We start from the raw sequence: 25,887 nt of genomic DNA on the forward strand, positions 1-25,887 counted from the left end.
TACAATAATCTAATCTGTATGACAGACTCCACGTCTCTTAATGTTAAGAATGACTTCATCTTTGCAATATTGTTTAGCTGATAAAAATAACTTCTAACCACAGCATTGATCAGTTTATCAAAAGTCAAAGCAGAGTCAAAAGTAATGTCTACGTTTCTAACATGTGAATGAAGATTACTAGATAGAGGTCCCAGTTCACTGGCCTCAACCTCTTTAGAAGCAGGGGAGCCCTAGAGCCTTAGTCTCATTTAACTGGAGGACGTTAGCAGACATCCACTTTTTATAAAGTGTATAAAGAGAATGTATAATGAGAATAGAACCGGACCCAATATTGAGCCCTGTGGAACCCCATACAAAACTGGTGCACAGGATGGTGAATATTTGACCGTCCCTACAGATAAATTTTGATCCTTTAAAGAGGATACAAACCAATTTAAAACACAACCTTGAATCACAATGTGCTGTAAACAATTTAAAAAAATGCCATGATCGAGAGTGTCAAAAGCCGCAGTGAGGTCAAACAAAATTAAACAGCACAATTGCCGGAATTAACAATAAGTGGTTTAATACTTTTAGCAATGAAGATTCTGTACTGTGTTGAGGTCTGAAGCCAGACTGATATCTATCGAAATTACCAGTTCTTTCTTTAGCTGATTAAAGCTGATTAAACTTCTCCAAAACTTTTGATAAAAACAGCAATTTAGAAATGAGACAGTAATTATTTAAAACTGTTGGATCAAGAGTTTTGAGTAGTGGCTGCACAGTGGCATGCTTTAAGTAGGATGGGACTATTCCACTGATTAAAACTGCTGTTAATTATTGACAATAAACTAGGACTAATAGTATCAAGTGTCTCTAATAAGAGAAGAGGAGGAACAACATCCAATGAATAAAAATCTATCTTATAACATCGATTTTGTCCGTAAAAAACTTTTTACACGCCCATAGGAGACGGATCTGGATATAAATTAGACATCGGATTTAGCACACTATTATTGGTATTAAATAATATTTTTGTACTATGAGGATTTTTAGATCAGAGATGTAATTGGCCTTTGCAATCTTAATATTCACTTAATGTTTTTTGATAGTGAATCATACACTCTTTGACACAATCATATGATTTTTGTAATTTCCCAAAGTATGACAAAGTTCCCAAGATGCATTGCAGCATGTTCAATTCTGTGTTTCTTATTTGTTTTTCTTTTGAAGATTAATGTTTTAGTTCTTGCTGGCTTAATTTATGCTTAAGTGGTGTTGTTTCTAGATAGCTTTTGTGTTGAGTTTTTTTAATGAATGATGGTTTTTGATTGTTACCATGGTCGAGGTTTGTGTGTTCAATGTTGAGAGAACCGGCAAAACTGGTATATATAAACTGACACAAACTGATTGAACAGATATTTGGTCTGTTTGATATAGAAAACATGTACAATTGTAGGAAAATACAAATAAATTTACAGCTATATTCTCAATTTACAGTATATTGCGGCAACAATTTTTTTTCTGTTGTTCATTGGGTGAACTTGACTATAATGTGACACCTAATTACTTAAAGTTAACTCAAAAACGTGCTTGTGATAGGTTGACCGATTGTTTTCAGTTGACTCAACTATTGCTTTTCAGTGTGTTGTAATATAAAAACTATAAAAATAAATAAAAATTCTGTGTGTTGTTTTAAAGTGAGTTCCGAATAGGAATGTCAGAGGAGAGCAATACCGTCTGTGTTCAGAATTAAAAAATGGATGTGAAATCAGCCAAAGTGTTAAGATACTGTATGAAGATAGAGGAGATCCTGTCAGACTTTCCAGATGGCCATAACAAATGCAGTCCATTCTCAGCCGCTGTACCTGTGCTCAGGGCTTTCCTGCGTCTGCTGGAATACTTTACGCTTGAGAAGCGTTTCTGAATTATACTCCCATAAAAAACTTGTGTCATAATAAAGTATTATAGCTAGCACTGAGAAAATAAAACATCTTCATGGCTAACATTTGTTTCTTTACACGAAACAGCAGAGAAATCAAAGCTCTGGTGCCTATAACATCCCTTGAAACAGTATTTGTAGTTAAATGTGCTTGTTTTTCTATCCCTTCTAATGATGTGAATATAGTCCTATTCGCACGGGATTAAGTGGACCTGGTGTGATTTAGAAAGAATCTCCCATCATCTGTTTTTCATGTGGCGCATTCGCACGGGATAAGTGAAGGCTGTGATATTACTCAAATTTACGGACATATTTCCCGGATATGATGGCAAGGCTTTGCCTATAGTTTGTACAGTGATATATATGATGTTCGGGGATCGTCCTCTGTTTCGGTTTGCGATATGGGAGTTTCCATGAGAAATAACAAAACAGTAGACTCCCGGCCAAAACAACAGTGTATATGACACAGCACCCGAAATAATATCAAAACACAGCCTCCATTATTCGCAAACTGCAGATAAAACGGATATTAAAGCCCGCCAAATCGCAGAGATGCCGATTCGCATGGGAATGAGATCATAGACAACCAATATTACAATTGACTTATGAGAAAGAAGGTCTGGTCTCTTGACTTGGGTCCCTTTTTCATGACATTTCTTTTATTCTTCTCTTCCGCCCCGGACGGCACACGCTCACCGATACAGTGACCAGTGTCATTATTCCACCTCGAATCCACAAGGAACTGTCAAAACCAATGTCTTCTGTCCTCAGAAGACCATCAGAACTTAATAAAGATGTACTTTAGCTGATATGAATGTTCACAAGAAAAGTGATAATACAGTCTCAAGTTAAATTAAAAAGCATCTCATATTTCTTGTTGCTATCAGCTGAAGACATGAGAGGAAAGGAGTGCTGCATATTTCTCATGCAAATGACTAAAAGGTATTTCATTGCGTCTCAAAGGATCTTTTTAAATAATGACAGATCTATTGCTCCAATATTAAGCATTTTAAAGTCAAAATCCTAGTCTTGCTCTTGGGATAAAGCCCAACTGATGCTCTCTTAATATACAGTATGCCACAGTGCCTTGTGTAGTATAAACAAGAGTCACTTGTCCAGTGGTAATAACTCTGTAAAGACAGGATGGCAGACTGCGATACGCAAGCAATCTTGCTCACCTTGCCTTCGAGGCGTGCGGTACCTCCCTGGCTGACTCGGGTATTACGAGGCGGGAGTGTAAACACAGGAGGTTCTCCGCTGGAGAGACCTTGTCCCAGAGTAAGACTCGTCTTCGAGACATGAGAGCCAGTGGCAAACCGAACATCACCCATCACTCTGCAAACACAAGAACACATAAATCATTTAGAACAATGGAGTAACTTGTCAATTTCACTTGGCATTTTACTCCAAAACAAGGCACACGTTGCAGGCAAAATGGCATTTATCACATTGAATTAGACATAAATGTATTTGAAGTGTAACTGGAAAGAAACTTGTTGTAGGTTTAACACGACGAATCTAAAACTAATCCAGAACCACAGCCTTTAAAGCATTCTAGTACAGTATAGTGTAAAACTATCGGTTACATTGAGTAATATAATGAGCCTTGGATTTTTCACATATTGCACATAGAACAACAATGCACGATTATGCATTATTTCATAAATACTTTAGATGAAATGTAATTGAACTTTTTTCTACTTTGCAACAAGAAAAGCATGATGGTAACATTGCCGCATGTTGCATTCTGCAGTTACACGTTACTGTTTGACATTAAAATGGTGATGCGAGAAGTTGATTCATCAGCGCAAACACTCACGACATAGTGATTCACAGCATTGAAAGAGCCAATGAAAACAAACACAAGACAACAATACTTGACAAACGTAAAACAGGAAGTGAAAACACAAAAAGAACATTCTCCCTGGGTGGTCCTTATGATTATTAAATCAAACTGTAACAAAGATCCATAAAAGGAAGGGAGGAGGCGGGAACCGGCAAACGTAAAACAAGTTTTAATTAGATAAACAAACAATAAAACGAACTTCAAACGCTGCACGGTCGACAGCCGGCCATACAAACACAATAAAACAAAACAAAACATAATGTCTAGGCCTGGTCCTCTCTCACTGCCGGTCCGGTCGCTCGTCCTCTCATGCTCCCGATCTCCTCTGTGACACGAGACCGGTGCGCCTCGAATCCCGGCTCTCGTCCCGTCTACCTCACTATACAAACCTAGATGGGACATTTAAGTCATTCGCAGTAGTTGTACGGTGATTTGCAGTGTTTTATTGATCGGAGCTAAACAATTGAAACACTATCAAATAAATTATGCAAATGTAAATCTTGGCAGGGGTCGTTAACCATCTTTATATGGAAGATTAAGTGTTAAGGATTTTCTCCTTACTAAACAACTAATCACAGTTGTAACAGCCGGTCCTTTTTAAAATGACTGTTATGTTACTTTACAGTAATATGCTGTTTTTCCCTGCAGACATAAGTGTTTACTCTGTCACCCGCTAAGGGTCATATTGAAGTTATACTCAGCAATACACTATACAAACCTAAAAAAACATAGATTCGGCTGTTAGACAAGTCTAGTTTGGTCATGTGATGTTCAACATACCCAAGCCTATTCAATTGTATTGAAGACAATTACTTCAAATGATGAAAGCTATTAGAGATACACGTTTTGGATTTGAAATGACTGTACCCCTGTGTACAAATCCTTGATGGGTTTATGCGTGTTTGGCTCAAAGGTGTTCAGCTGGGTTTGGGTCTGGGCTTTATGCAAACCTGTCACGTTCACTAGACTAAATCAATTATTTCTTTTTGTACCTTGCTTTGTACACAAGGCCATGTTCATGCTGGAAGAGAAAACCGAGATATACAATTTGAAACAAACACTTCTCTAGAATTGAATTATATGCTGCAGCATTAACATTTAAATTTACGGAAATTACTAAAGTATAGAAGGGGCGTCCCAATACCTTTCTTCATATAGTGTAAATGCATTCTTTACCAATGAGATTAATTTGAATAGACAGACATATATTCCAATGTCAGGTCTAAAACACATTTTAGTTTTCATTACTCGTCTGATTATTATCTGTTTCAGGGCATGATGTTTAAATCATATGTTTCAAACCCCTGACATACACCCAGAGTTTATCACCATATGTGTCCATGTTTTAGAAGCTGTGTCCTTCATAAATAACCAAAAGATCACAAGACACTGTCTTTATACATGATACTGTTATTTAAATAGTATGTACAAAATATTAACACAGCAAGTAGTGGATGAGGAAATAAAGTCATTCTTTGCTTTCTTCGATATTCATACACATTTCTCATGCAGTCTTTCAAGTAGGGCACAGTAAGCGCTACCATATTCTATACCTTTAAAGGTATTCATAGAAAATACACCCTTTCAAAGAAGGTCAAAAGATTCCTTCACTATCAAGAACTTTAGCTGATTTATTAGCAGAGCGCTGTAAGATCTTTTCTGAAGTATGACCTTTAACCTTTCGGTCAAAATGTAACCATATGGAAACCTAAATCCTGTAGACAGACGATACGGACATGTGTACTTGAATACTTCACACACACGCAAGAGCAAACCCATTAAAATACACCACATGAAAACATCCATTTCTGCTGCTCAGGCTGTGCGTGTGTTGTAGCGAGGGGTCACGAGAGGCTAAATCAGTCCTCACCATGCGTCAGTAATTCTCTCATCTGGGTCTGCCGTGAGGATGGTTTATAACTTTGATTAAAGAGCTCAAATGTGATGCATGCGAGGCATGCAGTCGCACTGGATGGGTAAATACAGCTGGATGTCTGATGGGCGCTTCTTTCCCTTTCTTCTCCCATGCAGACTGCAGACACTTTTCCGCCCCTTGCTACAGCACATGGGCCAGTGTTGTGTACTATTCGTGGTTGACTGATACTGTGTACTGAACTACAGACCTCTCTGACTAGTTCGAAGTGATTTTACCTTCCTGAAAGTTCACCATTGTAGTTATATTAATGATTCACGTGGATGAGCCGCAGGTTTAAGCTTTGCACACAGAAACTGCATCATTGGAAGGTTGACTTTCTGTTATTGGTTGGCATAAGTGGCCATAGCTTTTGGAAGTTTTAGATGTATTGGTGGTCTTTTGGGCCTTCTTCATGTCAAATTCTGCAAGGGAAAGTGTTTATATAGAAATTGCTAAAGTGGATAACACCATGCGTCTCTTTTTCATTATGCATATCAACAATAGATCACTTGCAGTTAAACATATTAACTTCATCGTCTTGCTGATATTTAACCAGAAATCAGCTGGAGGAAAAACATGTAATTTTACAGGAATAAAATGTATATTTCTGATGCCCCAGCAGCTGCAAAAATTCAATTTTTTAAAGCCTGTTTTAGAAATTTGGTCAAACCATCAATTTACTAAAAACAGGGAAAGTGTCATTTTTAAAAAATAAATTAGTTTGTTTAAATTTCAGGATTTTTACAGTAAAGTACTGTTTACAGCGTATGTTAGAAACTGCATTTGTACGATATATCGCTAACTTGACATTTGTCAAATGTACTGAAAACAGAGAAAATGTAATTTTACAAAAATATATTTTACAGACATACTTCTAGCACCCCAGCTGCCAGAAATGTTTATTGAAAATGTATTTCCGGATTTTGTTTTACAGTGTACGTTAGAGACTTGACATTTGTTACATGAGCTTTGCATTTTTAAAAGTCAATCATTCTAGCAGCATGACAAACAAAAAAATGACACGATATTTTTAATTTGTCATCATCCAGCCCCAGCTAGATGTGGACTCTTAGTTGGTTTTGGTCATGTCCAGTTTCCTGTCATCCATGTTTGTAGTTCTTTGTAGTGTCTTTGCTCATTGAGTCCCACATTTGTAAATTTTTGGGTGAATTGTTTCTTCTCGCACATTTGTCTCATTTCGAAACACCATTGTGCATCTCTAACAGTGGTGTGAAACTGGTGCAGACCTACTGCAAAATAAGTTGCTATTACATTTGATGGTGACGAAACAAAATATGAATTCCCTCAGGCAAAAAAAAACCCACTGGAAAATAAACCCCAAATAAGGTGAGGTTTATTTGCATGTGCATATTGTAAACATGCCTTTCTTTTGAAATAATAATGTATTAGCAGCACGACGGCAGTCAGGCATGTTTTTGTTTCCGTATGTCTGCTGGAGCATTGATAGCATAAAAAGAGCGTTATCAGTTTAACACTACACAGTACAGCCGTTGCTGTTTAAAATGGCTCAGAGTCAATAATGACCTGATTCGGCAAACACAAATGAATGATATTATCTGCACTATGAGGACAAACTTTCACAGGAGAGTGTTTCATAAACCATGATAATCCAAAGACTAAAAATCTCTTTGAATGCTGTATTGAATATTGTAAGGTCAAATAACATTCAGTCCTGGCTGAAAGGCGGGTAAATAAATGTTAGCTCACCAGTCACACATTTGTGCAGTTCAGTGCTGATGATTTTATCTGAACTCCCCGTTCACCTGGTTGCACAGATGGGTCTATTGATGTTGAACTGTGGTTTTATTTTTGTGTCTCTACCAATGAGGTCCTGTAGAGAGCTGGCCATTTGCCTTCCTTCCTCTCAATGGCAGTAGGTTGAGATGCCACATGATGTAGCTTTCTGGGCACTGAACTTTTTCAATCTTTCACCTGCCGCCATCACCTGTAAGCTGACTTTGTGAATTATCACTCTGGATCCGCAGAACGGTAATGTCCTGATAAAGCTAATGGCACCACAAATGCTGCCAAAAGGACAGAAAGACCTTGACCAGAAAGACCTTGGCCTTTTGCTCTCTACTCTCTCACTCTCTTTCCAAAGTTTAATAACAATTGTGACATTTTGTATCTGAACCATCATTCCTTAATGTTACAAAATGGCCCTTCAAATCCCACAAAATTCAGGGAGCTGAGGCACCCAACTGTAGCGTAAAATGTTTTTTGTGATTCCTCCTACATGTGCAGTGTTTTTCTTTAATTTACAGCCGGGGTGCCAGAAATATACTGTCAAATATTCTTTCCCTATAAACTGGTTTTTTTTGTGTTGTAAATTTGGAATTAAGAACAATTGTGTATTTCAAATATAGGCTGTAAAACAATCCTGTAGCACAATGGTTAGAGGGTGGCACTATCAATGCCGCGGTCATGGGTTTGATCCCAAGGATTGCACATACTTAGAAACAAATGTATAGTATAATGCAATGTAAGTCTCTATAAGCGTCTGCCAAATGCATACATATAATGTAAACTCTATAAAAACCTGTGAACTTAAACATTTTTTAGTGTACAACATGCCACATTATCACGTGTTGTTATCAAAACCATAATGTTGTATCTGACATGCACTCCAGGTTGGTCTTTTCAACCCAAAAAGTGAATGAACCTATTCTAAATCGATTTATACTATGCTGTTTACATGCTCGTCTGGTCATTTAACTCCGAGAGCAAATGTTCATATAAGGCCAACTATTCGTAGACAGGTGTACTCATGTGCACCGCAGGTTAAAGACCCCGGCTGGATGAAGTCACCATGAAAGAATGAGGGAACACAAACAAACGCTGTTGCTGTACGGCACATACACTAGATACTCAAGTGCTTTTCATGGTCAAGAAACCACTAGGTTTACATTCATGAGTGTAATACAGGATTAGATACACACATGGTTACAGATTAGCATGACAGCCGTAAAAACAAATATCGGGTCTAGGCAAGTGCAAAACAATCTTTATCAATCTCCAATCAAACTTTAAAGATGGGTAACATGCTATTTCATGCATTCTGTCTTCTTTACACGATTGAACGTGGTGGCTTCTCATGCTTAACATGGTCAACTTGGACGTATGATGTACAGCATTCCAACTTTTTGAATGAGCGCTACGTAAATTGAAGGAGCACGCCGACGAAATAGCACGGCCATCAATTCCGCTTCACTCGGCTGACGGAAGTTTTGGTGTTTTTGTTTGCTCACTGCATTTCGGTGATGGATGTTATATAAACGGTGGATATAACGCTGGATTTTAAGATCGTTTGAAACTGATAGATGGCCCCAGCGCTAAAAGATGCCGGACATGAACTGCAAGCAGTAAGTCAAACTAAGTCATATGTCTGTGTTTTGTTTGCCATCGGCGCGTACGTGCATAATGCAACCACATGAAGGGATTAATGCGATGATGTGTTGTGTGCTCGTGTTGTAGTTCCCTCCCACTGCCCTCCTCCAGCCGCTCGTCTTTTCCAGAGAATAATTGTACAGCTGTATCTCTCCTTTTTAAATGTGATCAAACTTTTACGAAGATACGACGTATGCTACTGTATAGGTGTACTCAAGATTAAATATGAGATTGGCAGAAACCGCGTGTGTTACCCCATCTATAATATACAAAAAATAAGATACGCTAAGCAATATACTTGGCGTACGGTACATCATAGCGTGGGGTTTTGCCTCAGGTAACTGAACGTAATTAAGCTCAAAATACTTTATCCTGTCAAAAAACACACACTGCCGGTCAGGCGTCTTGTTAAACATCATTTCAACCAGCTGCACAAACACTTTGTATAGATTTGTGTGCATGTTACAAGAGGGAAACATTTGTGTTCATTCATCCACTCACGGGATTCTAGGAAAACACAGATAAGACACAAAAGAGCAAGCCACTGTCCACTGATCTTACAACACAAAACTAGAAAAGAAAAAGCATCTAACCTGCATATAAGCACTGAAACACTGAATCTAACACATGTGGAGGGTGGAAACAGGAAGGGGGGAGTAACCTCCCCTAAAACTGAGATCACACCAATCATAAAAAAGATTAAACTGATTTACACTCCTATAAAGACTTCAGCTGGAACCGAAACAAGGTTTTACAGACTCATGTTGTAGGAGGACCTCTAAATTCTTGAAATAGCTACTTAATTAGAAAGCCATATACCTGCACGAGCTGATGTTTTAAAGAGCCCAGAAATCAATGTATTAAACATTCATCTGAACGATCTACAGTATAATGAAACATCGAAAACTTTTTAAAACTTTTTTATAAAAAGCCCTATACCGTCAAAGCAAGTTGCTCTATCTAATGTGTTGCAAAGAACCAATAAAGAACCCAAAGATCACTGTAAAAAAAAATCTTTAATTGACGTTTTTTGACAATATGTTCTAAAATAAACAGTAACAAAAGAATTGTGTGAAAAATGTAACATTTTCCTGGCAGCTAGCGCACGCAAACTTTCTGTAATTTTACATTTTATGACCGTATTTTTTTAAATACATGAAACATTTTAAATACAATTCCATAAAATAACAGCTTTCTTTACATTATACATGGAAAACCTCAAAGAAAATTATTTAAAATGGTTTTTTTTTGGTCAGACCACCCATCCTTTATCCTCATGGACGTTTATAACATGCAGTCAAGACACAAGACACTTTTCCTGTTCAGGGAATAAGACCACAGGCTTTGGATCAAAGAGACCGGAAAAACTGTCACTTAACTGCGATTGGGAGCAATTTAATGAATCATAGCGTGGAGTAAAATCAAATGTTACAACTTTCTTTAGACTCAGATATTATTTGGACACTTAAAGTCATACTTCACTCTAAAATGAAAATTCAGTCATCAATTCCTCACCTTTGAGATGTTCTGAAGAACACAGAGAAAGATATTTGGAATAGCGCTAATAATCATACAGATCTCGCCTCCCGTTGTATTTTGTCCTACTATGGGAGTCAATGGGGCGAGATCTGTTTGGTTATAGGCCTAATCATTCTTCTAAATATCTTTCTCTGTGTTCTTCAGAATGAACAAACTGTAAGATTTTTGACTGAACTATCCCTATAAGTCACATAAAATACTGGAACGTCATTGCATGAGAAAAAATAACAAAGCAAGTGGCATCTGCAAGCAAATGATTCAAAGCAGACTGTTCTGTACATTTGTTAGAGCTTGAATACATTATTAATGTATTTATTAGATGTGTCAAGTCAGATCCCCTAAAACGAACACAGGTTACCCCAAGTGTTATTCTTCATAGTAACTATATTAATGTTTGATGACCTAAAGTGTCAAAATACCTTTTGTCTTCATTTTAACCGGTATACAGCATCTGTATTTTATCGCTTTAATCCTTTTTGTAAAATGCCTGCTAAATGACTAAATGTGTGTAAATGTAAGACATACGTGCTATTCTCCATCTTCAATGTGCGATTCACCTATCAAACAGATCATCTACGGAAAGTCTGAATTGTAGATATTGTGGTTTACAAACTATTTGAACGTGAAGACAAACTCAGAGCAAACTCACCCAGACTGCAGTGTTGAAGATGGTCTGCTGCACGTCTGTCATTCACAGGAGTTCAGCTGGACGCAGTGCCGAGTACCTCCAGACCGGCTGTCCTCACTCTGATCCGCTCCGAGTGTTTTCCCTGTCTGCACTGAACGAGCTGGCATGGATCCTAACATCACAGGCTGGGAGTGCGCTCATTGGTCACAGAGGTATAGGAGGAGGACTACACACTGAACAAAAAAAATTGTCACGTCTGCTTCATCGCATTTCTGTTTTTCTATTACAGCCTAAGGAATGCATACATCGATATGTTCTGACCATCAGCAAAACTTCCTGCTGTACAGGTTCGTCTTATATGTTCTGTTGACACAGCCCATAAAATCCCTATACAACACAACTGCCCACTGAGTCAAGTCAACATTATTTATATAGCACTTCTTGCCATTTTCAGTGTTACAATGCAATGAAAATTGGCTGTGTGTATGCAACAAGTGACACATTTAGCAAAGGTTTCATTGGATTATTACGAGTAAGGCTATAAATGCATTAAACACCTGATGAACACCTTTCTCCTTGACTCACAACAGACCAAGTCCGGGAAACCAGATGGAAAATAAAATAATGGACGTGAGCACCGAACTATATAAACTGTGCACCGAGCCCCTGTGCAAAACCATTAATCCTCAGATGTGAATCATTATTGAATCTAGTTTTACTGAGGCATCTGATACGCCACCTAGCGGAAGCAAAGAAAAACTGTCTTGGTATTTAAAACAGCATCACTGACAGTCGAGCATTCAGTACAATTCTTTTTTGACAAATATCACCAGATGTGTTCTGTCTCGCAGAAGTGTGTATGGTAAACATTGGGCGTGTGGAGGGTCTTATCTGTAAGTGCCTTCCAGTAAGAGGAGGTGCACATGTAGAGACACAGAGTGCCCAGAGGAAGCACAAAGTAAACAATCTCTGAGAGCAAAGCCCCAAACCAAACACTAGACAAAACATCTGCCTGAGAGATTGAACGATAGAGACTTAATGTGCATTTTAGTGCATTTAAAGCTCTCTTAAAAACGTATATCTGTTATCATTTAACTCCATGTCAATCCAAACACACATGACTTTCATTCTTTTAAAGGGGTGATATCTTTAAACATCCCGCGCATAGAAAATCCCCCCTCATCATCAACAATAAGGCATTATTGTAGTCAATGTCGCATGGGCATATTCGCTTTCATATGACTGACCGTACACACAACAGCAATGCCAATGTTTACATCATCACTTTGTTGGATCTGCCGGTCACTGAGGAATGAATGGATCCCAAAGAGTAGTTGTTTACAATATACTGCCGTACATAAACAATAAGGTGACCCCCCGACCTTTGTGTTGTACTTCACCTCTTGACCACTAAGCTTATTTAGCGCTTTTCACAATTCTCATTGTTGCAGCGCAGCTTTACATGCATTATGATAAATGGCACATAATAATAATAATAGATCAGTTAACACATAAAAATATACCTACAAAATGTTTTCATCCCGCTAGATAGACATTATGTGTTCTACATTGTCCCACACAATTTTAATAGCTGTTAAACATTTGGGTTGTTGTACACACGACCTTACTGTATGGAATTTTATATACAGTATATGAGTATATATATATATATATATATATATATATATATATACAGTATATATAAATAATTTGATTTATATTATAAAAAATGTCTTAATCTTAACAGATTCAAAAAGTAAAAGTAATTCATCTTGTAACAAACCAAAATGTGATTCAATGAAAATCTTGCTGTCCACCGCAACTTGTTTGCAAGTTGTTTTCAAACAGCTTTGAAAATGTGAAAGGTTTTGCTTTATTTTTATTTGTTTAACATAATAAAACTTGGATTTTTTATTTCAATTATTTAAACTAATTTAATCTACAAGCCATATTCCTGTACTGTACAGACAGGGGTTGTGATGCTTGCATATAGGGACCGCTGGATTAGGCCATATACCTTCTTGCGTGCTGTTTTTAACCAGTTTTAAATTGTGACATTTATCTAAGAAACTCCGAAACAACAATACAACTTTTATTCGTGTCCCTAAATCATTTGCGTAGAGGGTGACACAATATTTAAAACACCTTTCTCGCTAACATCTATTATCTAAATAATAATAGTTTGTTTTATGAGCTCTAATATTCAAAAACAGTATTAAGTTTGAACAAATAGTTCAAAACAAACAACATTATTTTCAAACAACGAGAAGGTAATAAGAAACATTTTTACTGCACGTATTTTTTTTATTTTCCTATTTATGTTTGTCACAATTCATGTTACATTCAAATATGCTCGTCTCTTTAGGCTCCAAAGTTTAGATTTGCCGTCCCATTGGCTCTCACTGTAGTTAGTGGTCTCATCCCCGTCACATATGGTAAGACTTTAGCACCCACAGAGGCTGATTTAACAGTGCCATGCATGTTTTAATAATATTCAGAATTTGTATTCATGCGCTATTAATTAACTTGGAATATTATACTGTATTGTAAACTTGCAGCGGTTTGAAAAGTAAACCGTAATGGACTTCTGAACCAGTTTTCAATCAATATTAAAAAGAGAATTTATTTCTAGTCTTTTATTGTAAGCGAACAGGTGTTTGTGATTAAACGTTGCATGCTCCATCTGCTCTGACCATCTCACCCAAAACTCTAAGCTTAAAACACTAAACTCACCTCGGGAGCTATTCGGTATGGTCCATACTTCAGCACTTGATCATAAACATGTCAATGCTTCTGTTTAACATGGTTCATCTCTCACGGTGGACAGATATTTTAACCGCCTCATACGGAGTAAACCAAAAGGGTAAACTGACTTAAAACTGTTTAGTTCGACACCATAGAACCGTTACATAAATATAAATATTTATCAAATTTACTTCATTGAAATGTGGAATAACAAAAAATGTGGCCTGCTGTAAAACTTGGTTCAAGCTCTGAACGACTCCCTTGCAGACGACAGAACCGGATCAAATTAGATGAATTACAAAAGGTCAATTTTGGGTCGAGGGGGAGATGATAACTGAAAGGCAGATGAAAACCTAAACCGATAGATAACCTGAATTTATGTAACAAAACTCCTGTTCCAGTGCAAATAAACACACGGATGCTTGTGCGATTTTGGCTGTTAAATTGCTAAACCATATGCTGAATGTTTGAGTTACAGAGGCCTGTAGGGTGGCAGAGGGAAGCTGGAAATGTGCCTGCTTAGAGGCAACTAACAGCAGATCTTTTGGCGCACACACACACACACCATCAGGGATATTTTGCCAAAAGCGTCAACGGTAACAGGAAGATTAACAGGAAGAACTGGAACCAAAATGACAAGCAGAGAAGGTTGCCGAGTGGGTTCTCATGTTAGTCCTAAATAAAAACAGAACCCGTTTGACTTATAATAAGAACTTATAAGATATTCAGCATGTAATAAAAAAGAAGTTTCAGAGAAGTGTCTGGGTGAAGTTGCAGGTCTGCACAAAAGTTGTATGTTGGCCATCTTGCAGAATAACCTCATTGTAGGCTATTTATAATCAGCGCTGTCAACAAACGGTCAACAAAATGATACTGTATGTCTTTCTACTTTTGTTTCGGGGTCTATTGTGAATGAACGATTGCTTAACGTACTTTCAGACGAATGAATAAATAGTCATCGGTGTAAATGCAATGGTTTATGAAAGTTATCAAATGTGACCTCATCAGAAGTTTGCTGCATTTTTCTTCTTCTTAAAGTTGAATTATAATTACACCACATGAATTGAAAGCAATGTTTTTGATTACTGTGATATTCAGTGACAGTCACCAGGGGGCAGTAAATACAAATATTTATATTTCTAAGCACGTTGACGTGTCTCCATTCATTTGCTCAAACGTAAAAGGCAAACTTCTTGTATTACGCATGACAAATATATAAGTATATGAATAAAAGTTCTCAACGCTGATTAAATCACGTCAGAATTTTAAATGGCTTCCAAAACAAGACGGCAATAAAAGTCTCATTCAGTTGCAGGGGGCACAACCCACCAATGCACGTTTGCATCATTTACATTTGAGATGTGGATGTTATTTGCATTCTGGTTCTTTCATATTTTTATTGTCTTTTGTGACGTAATAAAACAAATGCAAGCGTGCGTACGCACGTAGACAGCGTGATTTGAACAATAAAGGCGCGGAAATGTCTTCTTTATTTTGAAGCGAATTAAAAAGCAGTCCCCGCATGAGGAGTCTCCGAGACCCCAAGCGCGTAAAGGGTAAAGGGGGCGTGATATCTAGCAGAGGGAGAACACACACCCACAAACCTCCCTTTAGCTCCATTGTTAGAGAAAATACAGCCCACCGCCTCAAACACACTAACGGGGACCATCTCGACGTCCGCTCGTGTTTCTGGAATAACTCATTGTTATATGTTTATAATGTTGATAAAATAGGAGAAAATGAAAGCATACAACTGACACTATGCAGAATTCATTACATCATCAGTATTCCCTGTCAGGCTCGCGCTCCATCCCATCTACAGACCCAAGTTGCCCGTCGCTTTGTGTTGAGCTGTTTCGACTCATTTTCGCGAATCGGCTCTTCGGAGCGGGTTCACCCTACGAATCGGTTGAAACGAATCATCGCCCTTTTTAACGTCATTTAAAGATTCCTGTGACATTTTTAATATTTCGAACGGCACAAGCCCACCCGTTAAGCTAAGTACAAATATAAATGCATATTGCGGAATTATAATATTCAAGATATTAGACCCGATTCTACGAGTCGACTCGCCGGTTCGGATCGATTCGCTGACGAATGGTTCAGTCGGATTTGGGAGCCGTTTCAGAAGAACCGACACAAGAAGCGAGAGATCGGAGGAGGAGAGGCGCATCTGGAGACAATAGAAGCGAACACAGAGCCGCGATTTTGCCGCTGTAATGTACCTTGAAAACACGGGAATATAGAGATGATGGAGCGCTGAATCTGGATACATATTCCCGTCATTTTTCCGCTGTGTGATTTTGGAGGAAATATGAATTCTGCTGAAGCGGCTGAAGACGGACCCAATGACTCGGATACGGATGCCTTCTTCAAAACAGGTAAGATGAGAGGAGCGATGGATACCAGATTATCCACACACTTAATCTTCACAAAAACTATTTTGTTCTTTTGTTCAATTTTCCGACTATTAATATCTTACATTTTCTTAGGTGTCATTTTATTTCGCTTTAATTGTTAGGACTGTTTGCTTTTTGTAGTATTTGTTTCTTTTAACCTGGCTTTTGGCACAATTGTGCCATCAGTTTTTGTCATTTTCTTGCAAGCACAGCGAAATGAACACGAACCGAATTGAGAGAATGGGTGCACTTTTTATAGAGAAATGGAGGCAAGAGATGCTGGTTTAAGTGATGATCGTGTCTGCTTAAGGCATCTGAATCAATTGAAACTAAAGGGATAAAACTGGGTGGTAAGTGGTTTAAGGATGCAGGAAGCACATGTTTGTGGGATGGGGATGCTGAGCATTAGTACCATTATCCTGCTTTGATTGACAGTTACACTGAGCTTAGTCCTTGACTGGAAACCCAACCCTGTCCGTTGTGTTGCGGCCGCCTTACAATCACACATGCTTCATCTTCCTAACATTTGGATGACTTGTGGTTCTTATAGGACAAAAATGGCTGGGCATGTCACATATAAAAGACCACAGTGTCTTTTCATTGTGTTCGTAGGGAATTCTCAATGTGATGTAATACGTATGCAAGTAATTCGAAAAGGAGAAAAATCTTATTGTAAATAGTCCACCGTTAATATGTTTACAAATGAATGTTGCTTTGCCAAATTGCAGATGTTTTGCTTAGATAAGTTGTCTTAAGTGCTGCATTCGCCAGTTTGGAAGTGATTTTTCTCTCGAAGTTAAACGAAATTGAACTGATATTTTAAAATATTTAGGTTTTGTTCATGCTTCTAAACGTCTATATAGCAACTTCTAAGTCCTTGTTTTTAAAAGCTCATGCCATAACTGTTTTGTTTGAGAGGCTTTTTCCACATCATACATATTTGATTTGCAGCTGTCATTGATAATCTCTGTATTTGGAGCTATATTTGTACACATGCGCATTCCTTGTATGCACCTGTTTCTACGTATGTCTTGCGTATACTGAGTTGAATGAAATTGTCATACATGAGATATGAGGTCTCGACAGCCCATGACGTCTAAAAGTGAGCACGAGGTGCTTGGATTTGGAGAGAAAGTGGCTTGAAGAAATGTTGATATTCGTGCATGCGGTTTAAAACGAGCGGTGGCTCGTCCGTAAGACCCCCGCCGAGCAATGATGCATAAACCCGGCAGCTTTACGCAGCGGGCAATAGGTCATGACGCTGGTACACTGCCCTCGTACCCATCCAAACACAAGCACACACAAAACCTCCTTTGCTTCATAGCTCAGATACACAATTCTGCCTTTATTCTTGGTTTGCATGTAAGTTCAAGGTGAGGTCGTGGTGGAAGTCTCTATCGTAAGTGTGTGTAATATTTCTGTGTCGACTGTTGGCATGAATAGGGACGGTTCTCAGCTGAAGGTCATATCTGAAAAAGAACAGTCTGAAAAAAACTCCTAAAGAAAGCCAAGAGGAACTGATAGAAACACTTTGAGAAGTTCAACAGCCTTGTGTAAACAAGCCTAGAATTTGAAGTCCTGCAAAACATCGACCTACAAGAGTCCAGCCTTCGACATATGATTTTTGAGGCGGTATTTTGAGTTATGCAAGTTTCCAGGTTTTATTACTAACCGTGAGAACGAGAGATTTTAATAGTAGCATTTTTGAAACCACTTAGAAGCCTATTTTAGGCATATGATCAAGAGACATTGTTGAGTTCATCTCTTTTAGGATCTCCAGGACCGAGATGATTTGCAGATGTTGTGGAAGCCTGGTTGAGGTATCAACATGAATGGGGAGGTTTTACTGTGGTTTTACCCAGTTGAAAGGAGGACATCTGCTTGAAAAACCCCGTCGGTCATCATCAATGGATATATAGATACATCCTGGCAGCCCGTGCCCTTGGGGCCAACAAAGAGAGAAGATGAAATAATAGAGAAAGAGGAGAGATGGAACGCTACACACACACATGGTGAATAGCACCATAAATCATTAGTCTTCTACGCCACATCTAGTTCTAGTGGGTGTTTGCCCAGCTAGAAAAAAAAACGTTACGTGGCTGAGTGAACAGCAATCCATTCACAAGCACCACACTCAGCAAACTGAAGAGGTTTTTATACCCTCATCCACATGGTTCGCTCGCTGCTTGTGCATTCAGGAGGACTTACGGTTAGATTAACCTCCCAACACACAGTCTGGTTTGCTGTGTCCTTGCTCCCAGAGTGCCTCTTGAGTGAGACCAAAACGTATGACGTACACCAGAAAAACTGGCCCATTGCTCCCATCCACGCATATTAGATTTGGCATGTTGACTTGGTTGCTCTTGGTGTAAAGAGGTGAATTATAGAGACGTTTCCTTGATAACCTTTGACTCAACAAGGTAGCACTTCAGGCATTTTACACTCCTGTTTCCCATGTACATTCCCATCTTATAGTAAATGATATTACTGGGTAATAACTACTGTAGATACTAAACCTGAAACTACCCTTATCCCATGAAAGTGCTTTAAATTTCCCAGTACACAGTACATGTTCTGTAAAATAGAGTGCAACCCACAAAATTGAACTCGCATGCAACGATAAGATTGCTTAAAATTGTCCTTAAAAGAAAAAAAAACGCATTTAGTCGTATTCGTCCGTAATGTGAACAAAGCCCGAGAGTTCTTGTATGAGCTGGTGAGATCATTTACAGTTAAAGCCATCACGCAGTGTGGTCAGCCGGTTGATTTCCACTCTTGTGTGAGTGATACCACTCAACATTCTGGCTCATCTGTCTCTCTCTGTCACGGCGCACAATGTAGATTCTCCATCATACACTGCTTCGTCATGTCCTCATGGCTAAAACATATTCTTGCGCATTTTTACTTTATACTTATAATACAATATTGAATTACTGAAATTGCCATGTCCTTTCATCCAGGGCAATAACTCCCATAAACATTAAAGCGATAGCTCACCCAAAAATGAAAATTCTGTCATCATTTACTCACCCTCATGTAATTTCATACATTCGTATAAATTACTTTGTTCTGATGAACAAAGAGAAAGGTTAGCAATTACCTGAAAATTGCTAACGTTCTTACAAATATGTTTCTTTGTGTTTAACAGAACAAATACATTTATACAGGTTTGAAACAATTTTTGGGTTGAACTAGCCCTTTAAGGGGGTCCACCTATAGTTTATTGACACGGCTTTGTTGTACATTCTTTAAACAGCAATGCATTAGATGTAATAGTCACAATTCATATAGAAATGCAGATTTATGTAAAATGTGGAATGGTCTCTTAATTTTTATTTATATAAATACAATTATATTATAATAATAATATTTTATATATATATATATATATATATAAATACTGTATATCGATTATTATAATATATTTATACTAACATATATATATATATATATATATATATATATATATATATATATACAGTATATAAATATAAATGGTTCTTCCTGTAATCATGTTTTAATCAGACAGGGCTGGAAACAACAGATACAAAACCAGATTCTGAATCAAAAGCGAGAGAAGCACACAGCCGGTGCTGGAAAGAGCCTTGGCGTCCTCCCAATGTGTGCGCGTGTGCACGTGTACTCTGTATCCCCCCAAGACCCCACCACCACCATGCTGTCTGTGCTCTACTTACGGGTTCCAGTATGAAGTAGAACAATAGAGCTTGATGCCCCAGTATCATCGCAAACACAATACACGCATTGTCCGACCGTCACATTGCTGTCATTTCTTGTATTGAACAACACTTTGCTTTCTTTGTTTTCCTCTACACATAAATGTATGTCTCTAATAGACTGTTCGATTCTTATTGCCCCTTATCAATATGACGAAAAGCATCATTTGATCCCTAATAAGAATTTTCCCCAAATGGGAAAATTGTGTCCCTTAACTTGAGCTGAGCACACACATGCGCACACACTGGAGTGTGGCAGATGGTTAATTGGCCTGTTAGAGGCACTGGTGTTGTAAAGCAAGTGAGAGGAGCTTTGAGCGGATTATAGAGTCATGATATGACGTTGAGGGATAGCAAAGAGAGAGAAAGGCTTTGGAGAGAGGGATCCCCCATTTCCGTTCGCCTAGCAGTCTGTTCTTTTGCAAAGTTAGCGTGGACAGACACTTAGCACTGCAGGCTAATGGAGTCAGATCGCATTAGATGATCCTCTGCTTTGAATGAAGCTTTTAGACACATTGACTGAAGTATTCCCTGGAGACCCCTGTGCCTGCATCTGTCCTCCTCTGATAAAGATGCCGCTCCGCTCGCTTGATAATTCTGTTTATTCTAAACACACAAAAGCGTAGATTGTGTCTAAAATAGACTGTCCAATTTGAACGATTTCATACTTATATCAATCCTTTTATATCAATTACTCTCTCATACGGTAAAGGTCACCCGATGGTTCTTTTTCATGTACAAGGACAATACAGAGATGGCATCTCTTTAAAGTCCCAGTGAAATGAAAAAATAGGAATTGTAATTTTTTTATATCAAATACTGCAATGATTATTGTAATCAATCAATCAAAATCTGAAAATGAACGCCTGCCCTGTAATGACTATCCATCTTAAATGACGATTGTTAGACGGCTTGGCCGGAGCATCCGTTAACTTCTCCCCTTCAACTCTGCTGCCAGTTTCATTTCAAAATTCAACAGCTGTTTTTAAACATCCAATCTATTCGCAGTGACAAACGCAAACCACGCCCATTATCTTTCTCATTTAAAGCCCATCGGAAGTTGCGATCGTTTTTACTTCAGATTTTTTATGCATTTCCGAGTTAAATGGATTTTCTCATGAGCAATATAATGGACGTGGCTTTCGTCCTTCTCTGTGATTTGATGTATAAAGTCGTTGCATTTACATTACAGCTTTCCTGTAGCTCAGTGGTAAGACCATTGCGATTACAACGCAAGGTTGTGGGTAGGAAATGTATAGGATAATGCTATGTAAGTCGCTTTGGATAAAAGTGTCTGCCAAATGCCTAAATGTAAATGTCAATTTGGAAATGGAACTGGCAGCAGACCGATAGTTGAAGGGGAGGAGTTAACAGATGCTCCGCCCAAGCCATCTAACCTACGTCATATAAGATGGATAGTCATTACAGGAAGGAAGAGCATTTTCAGATTTTAACCTAAGATTATGATGGCACATTAATTTTTAAAAGAGAATGACCCACATTGATAATCTATTTAAAATATAAACACTATATTCCATGAAAAATTGGCATTGCAATTTTTTATTTCCCTGGGACTTTAATATTTTAAGAGTTTCTCCTTGATAGCGATGAGATTAAATTGAGAGCCAATGGAAACATCTGTTTTGACCTCCTGCGATATTTCTCCTAAGATAAAGTGGCAGATATCGAGGAGTGATATCTGTCGTGTAAAGCTTTGAAGTAATATTTCCTTTAAGTTTTGACTCAGAATTGACATGCAAAACATATTGAGTTCATATGTCTCCACTTTTAAAAGTAAACGTTGGTATCTTAGCAAATCTAGACACAAATCTCTTTGCAAATCTCAGCACATTGTGATTTTGTAACGGGTTTCTATGAGTGCCAGGGCCGCTCTGCGCTTTTAGAAAGCGGAAATGAAAGTGTCTAATGAAAGAGTTCCAGTGGAAAGAACATTATTCTTTCTTTATTGTTTTCCATGAGTGGGGGGTAGTGTGAACTAACCTCACCTACGCAGGGCCACAGGCTCCGTGAGGACACATGCAGGGAAGCAGAGAGTTCTCATACATATTTAATATACTGAAAACGAGAGAGAGACAAAAGCTGAGAACAGAGAGCACAACTCTTGTTTAGTCAGTCATTGGTGGGGTATGCAGAAACCATCGGCACTGTTATTGCACATACTTCCTTTTCAATTAAGTAATAAACTCTGTCTATAAAGTTACCAATGTTGCTTGTGTAATGTAATAAACAATGTAATATCGATGTAATAAACTCTATAAAGTGATCAATGTTGCTTCCACAATAAATGAACACAACAATCTCTGGGCCGCACAGTAGCTCTCTTTTTTTACATGAGCCATTGGGCAACCGCCCACCTTAAGCAACCTTATATCACATTAACCCCAATGCCCTTGTAACTACCCGCTACACCCTAGCATCACGGCACTGGCAAGAACTACTCACAAGAACAACAACACCTTAAGGTTGCAGATGGTACATTTGGAAATGCTTCATCCTGCAGCGTAATGCAGACAAGCTGTGTTCTTTCAGGTAATGTGTTGCTGAGGTGAAACTGTGTTCTGCTCCGAGAGTACAGCACTGCAGGACATCATACCGCTGTGTTCAGCACTCACGCATAGCCTACACACTCGGAAGTGTGGGGTAAGCCGCCAACTAACGCAGACTGAGCATTTAGTGCAAGAAGAGCTGCTTGGCTAATGCATTCAGAGCGTTGTATTTCACCGAGAGAGAGAGATGTGATGGGTGTGTGTCACTGACTTTTCAAATCTTTGTCTCAGACAAAGATCATATTCCATGAAAATGTTGTGTACATTTCCTACAGTTAATAAATCAAAACTATTTTTGGGAGTGGATGCAGCAAAATCATGACCAAAAATGTCCAGAAACACTACATGTATCGCTGCTGCCACTACATTTTTGGAAATTACCCACTCAAGTTTGGTTCATCCATTGTCCACAATGGCACACAATAGAGCATACTGTATTTCAGCTGAATTGTGAAGAAACCTTTAAGCATGCTTTTAATGACAGCAGAAGCCTGTCCAAGCATCTTTCTGACACCCCTGGAAGCTTGTGATTTTGACTAAAGTTTTCTATTCACATGCATGGGAATGATGAGAACTGTAAGTTGGGCACGAAGTCTTTTCTAACAATAGCTAAACAACATGTTCTGTCTTAAAAGCACATACAATGCTTGCAAATATTTGAAAGAATGCTTATAACCAAACAGATCTCGACCCCCATTGACTCCCATAGCAGGAATCAATATTTTATAATTATTTTTCTGTTGAACATAAGAGAAGACATTTTGAAGAATGTAGCCAACAGTTCTGGGGCTTCCATTGTAATTTTTTTTCTACTAGTCAAAGGGGCGAGATCTGTTTTATTTATACGGATACAAATTTAATTTAATCAGCATTTCTATAGGTATTGTAACTATTACATCTAATTCATGGTTGTGTTAAGAATGCACAACAAAGCCATGTCAATGAACTATTGGTGGACCCACTTGGTTAGGCTAGTTCACCCAAAGAAAGAAACATTCTGTCATTGCATGTTTTTGTCTGCACTCAGGAAAAAATGGCAATGTGCTGGATCTTCAATGAGTACATTGGTTGTAATATTTCTGAACCCGTGCTTACATTTTTATTAGAGGACCCCGGTTGAAGACCCATAGTCTAACTAGTTTGGATTCCATATGGACACCAGCCTACGGGCATCCTCAGCATCCAAAACACAACATATGCTGCAGATCAGCAATGCTGCTCTTTCAAAGGGGGAAAATTGGTGACTGTTGGCTGTTACTGTAGTGGAATGCGTATGTTATGCTTGCACAACATTTTTGTGTGTTGAGTTAGCGTGTTTGTGTAAAGTATGCGTGCGTCTGATTGGATGATGAAATTATGCTTCATAAAAAAGGGAGGGCTGAGGCGGATAAATGATGAGTGTTTGTAGACTATTCCTTGGCATTGTTCATCATCACATTAACATAAACATCCAGTCAGTGTTCCAGAAAAATCCCAGAAATCAGACAAAGTGCTTTGGCAGGAGTGGGTTTCCCATATTTCCTACAATTGTGGTGTTTGAAGTTTACAGAACTGTATTTGGCGCAGTTCATGTCTGTTTAGTGATGGGCCTGTGCGATGTAAACCAGAGGATTCAATGTGGCATGGAGTCTGCAATGGACTGGATTGTGCTGAAATTGTTCCCAGTCACTAGGTATCTCATAGACTCAACTTCAGCAAACTTCAGCATGGTCAGCAAACATGCAGATTGAATGAGCATATTGCACCAAGTGGCAACCTTCCGGTCTCTCTTGTGAAAACAACACGGACGTGACTTAAACTGCGATTCATTGTCTGGCCGCTAGAGACTGGATCCATGACAGGAACAATCTCATTGAGACCAATGTTACTTTACAGCAGAAAACAAACATGTTTACAACCTGGTGCAAAAAATATTTTGGTCTATATAGCTAATTTTGCGCTTCATGATAACTGTAAAGGGGGTCATTTTTTATTACTCAACCGTTTGATTTATATGAAGCTTTCTGCGTAATTAAGGGCGTGGCCACTTGAGTGACAGGTTGATTGATGTGGCTATCTCTAGTAGCCTCAGCTCCACCCACATCCAGAGCCGATTTTTTTACTGTTGCAGACGGAAGCTCTCATGTCATCACCTGACGCACACTACACCATGCCCGAGACTTATTATGTCAAAGTAATTTAATAAATGAAGTATTAATATCAAGTTTTAATCCGCAAGTTAGCGTCTTCTTTACATTATAGTGTTTTTAATTTGGTGACCAAGGGGACCCCTTGGTGGTGCAGGGGCCCTACGCAATCTGAGTAGTCTGTGTATTTTGGATTTTCCGGAAGTTACGCGCTGCCAAGATGGCGATGTCCAGCTCCGCCCACTTTACGCTTCAAAATTGATCTTTACAAACCATACAGGTGATGTCACGCACACTCCGTCCATTTTTTAAATAGACTGTGTATTGCACACAGAAATGGCAACGGCTTTCTCAAACTGGCTTTTGCGCATGGAGCATGCAAGTTTCCAGGAGCATGGAAGTTAAATCTCATTTAACAGTAAACTGTTGTCATGTCACATGTATGTCCAACCTGATCTCTCTGGAATTCTTAACTATTTTACGAGGTGGCTTATTTCTATGATTTCATACGTCATGAGTCACACAAAAACGCTTGACTATACTGAAGCCCCACACCTAACCCGCCCCTAAACCTAGCATCACTGGCATAAAAGCAAATTGTACAGAAATGTGAGATCGTACGAATTTATACTAATTTAGTAAAATAGTTGCCGTGAGATTGTGCTGGCGTGACATGCAGTCTTAAATATAACGCAAAAAAAGTACCTCTGGGTACATCTCAATGCTTCAGAGTCATTAAACAAATCTTGCAGGTATCGTTATTTTAACTCAAGGTTTTGAGCAAGTGGATTGATATCCAGAGTTGGTTGTAAATCTCCTCTCCCTCTCCCAGGGTGTTATTAAACGCTGAGATGTGTTTGTGATGGTATCTAATGATATCACTCTGCTCTTGTTTGCCCAGCGAGCGTCCTGATCTCCCCTTGACAAGCTTTCCTAAAGCCCTCATATATTTCTGCTTTCTGTGAACATCTGGAAAAGCTATCGGCTCGAAGAGAGAGAGACCCTCTTGTTGAAAAGTCCTGGGGGGGAAATATACTAAACGTCTTACAGATAAGTAAC

At 38.5% G+C, this 25,887-nt stretch overlaps 2 protein-coding genes across 2 annotated transcripts in view; one reads left to right on the forward strand and one right to left on the reverse strand.

Moving 5' to 3' along the window:
• The window catches only part of mylka (myosin, light chain kinase a), a 44,338-nt gene extending 32,928 nt beyond the window's left edge, over positions 1-11,410 (reverse strand). The window contains exons 1-2 of the mRNA XM_079464382.1: positions 11,279-11,410; positions 3,100-3,256 (exon numbers count right to left, since the gene is read on the reverse strand). Coding sequence (XP_079320508.1) covers positions 3,100-3,252 — 153 coding nt within the window. The 5' untranslated portion in view covers positions 3,253-3,256; positions 11,279-11,410. The remainder of the gene's footprint in view (positions 1-3,099; positions 3,257-11,278) is intronic.
• The window catches only part of kalrna (kalirin RhoGEF kinase a), a gene marked incomplete at its 5' end in the record, with an annotated part of 110,678 nt that continues 96,088 nt past the window's right edge, over positions 11,298-25,887 (forward strand). Inside the window, 4 exons of the mRNA XM_079464986.1 lie at positions 11,298-11,469; positions 12,109-12,215; positions 13,623-13,692; positions 16,312-16,383. Coding sequence (XP_079321112.1) covers positions 11,298-11,469; positions 12,109-12,215; positions 13,623-13,692; positions 16,312-16,383 — 421 coding nt within the window. The remainder of the gene's footprint in view (positions 11,470-12,108; positions 12,216-13,622; positions 13,693-16,311; positions 16,384-25,887) is intronic.

Source organism: Barbatula barbatula (genome assembly GCF_947034865.1).
Source record: "Barbatula barbatula genome assembly, chromosome: 9".
In the NCBI taxonomy this organism is placed as follows: Eukaryota; Metazoa; Chordata; class Actinopteri; order Cypriniformes; family Nemacheilidae; genus Barbatula; species Barbatula barbatula.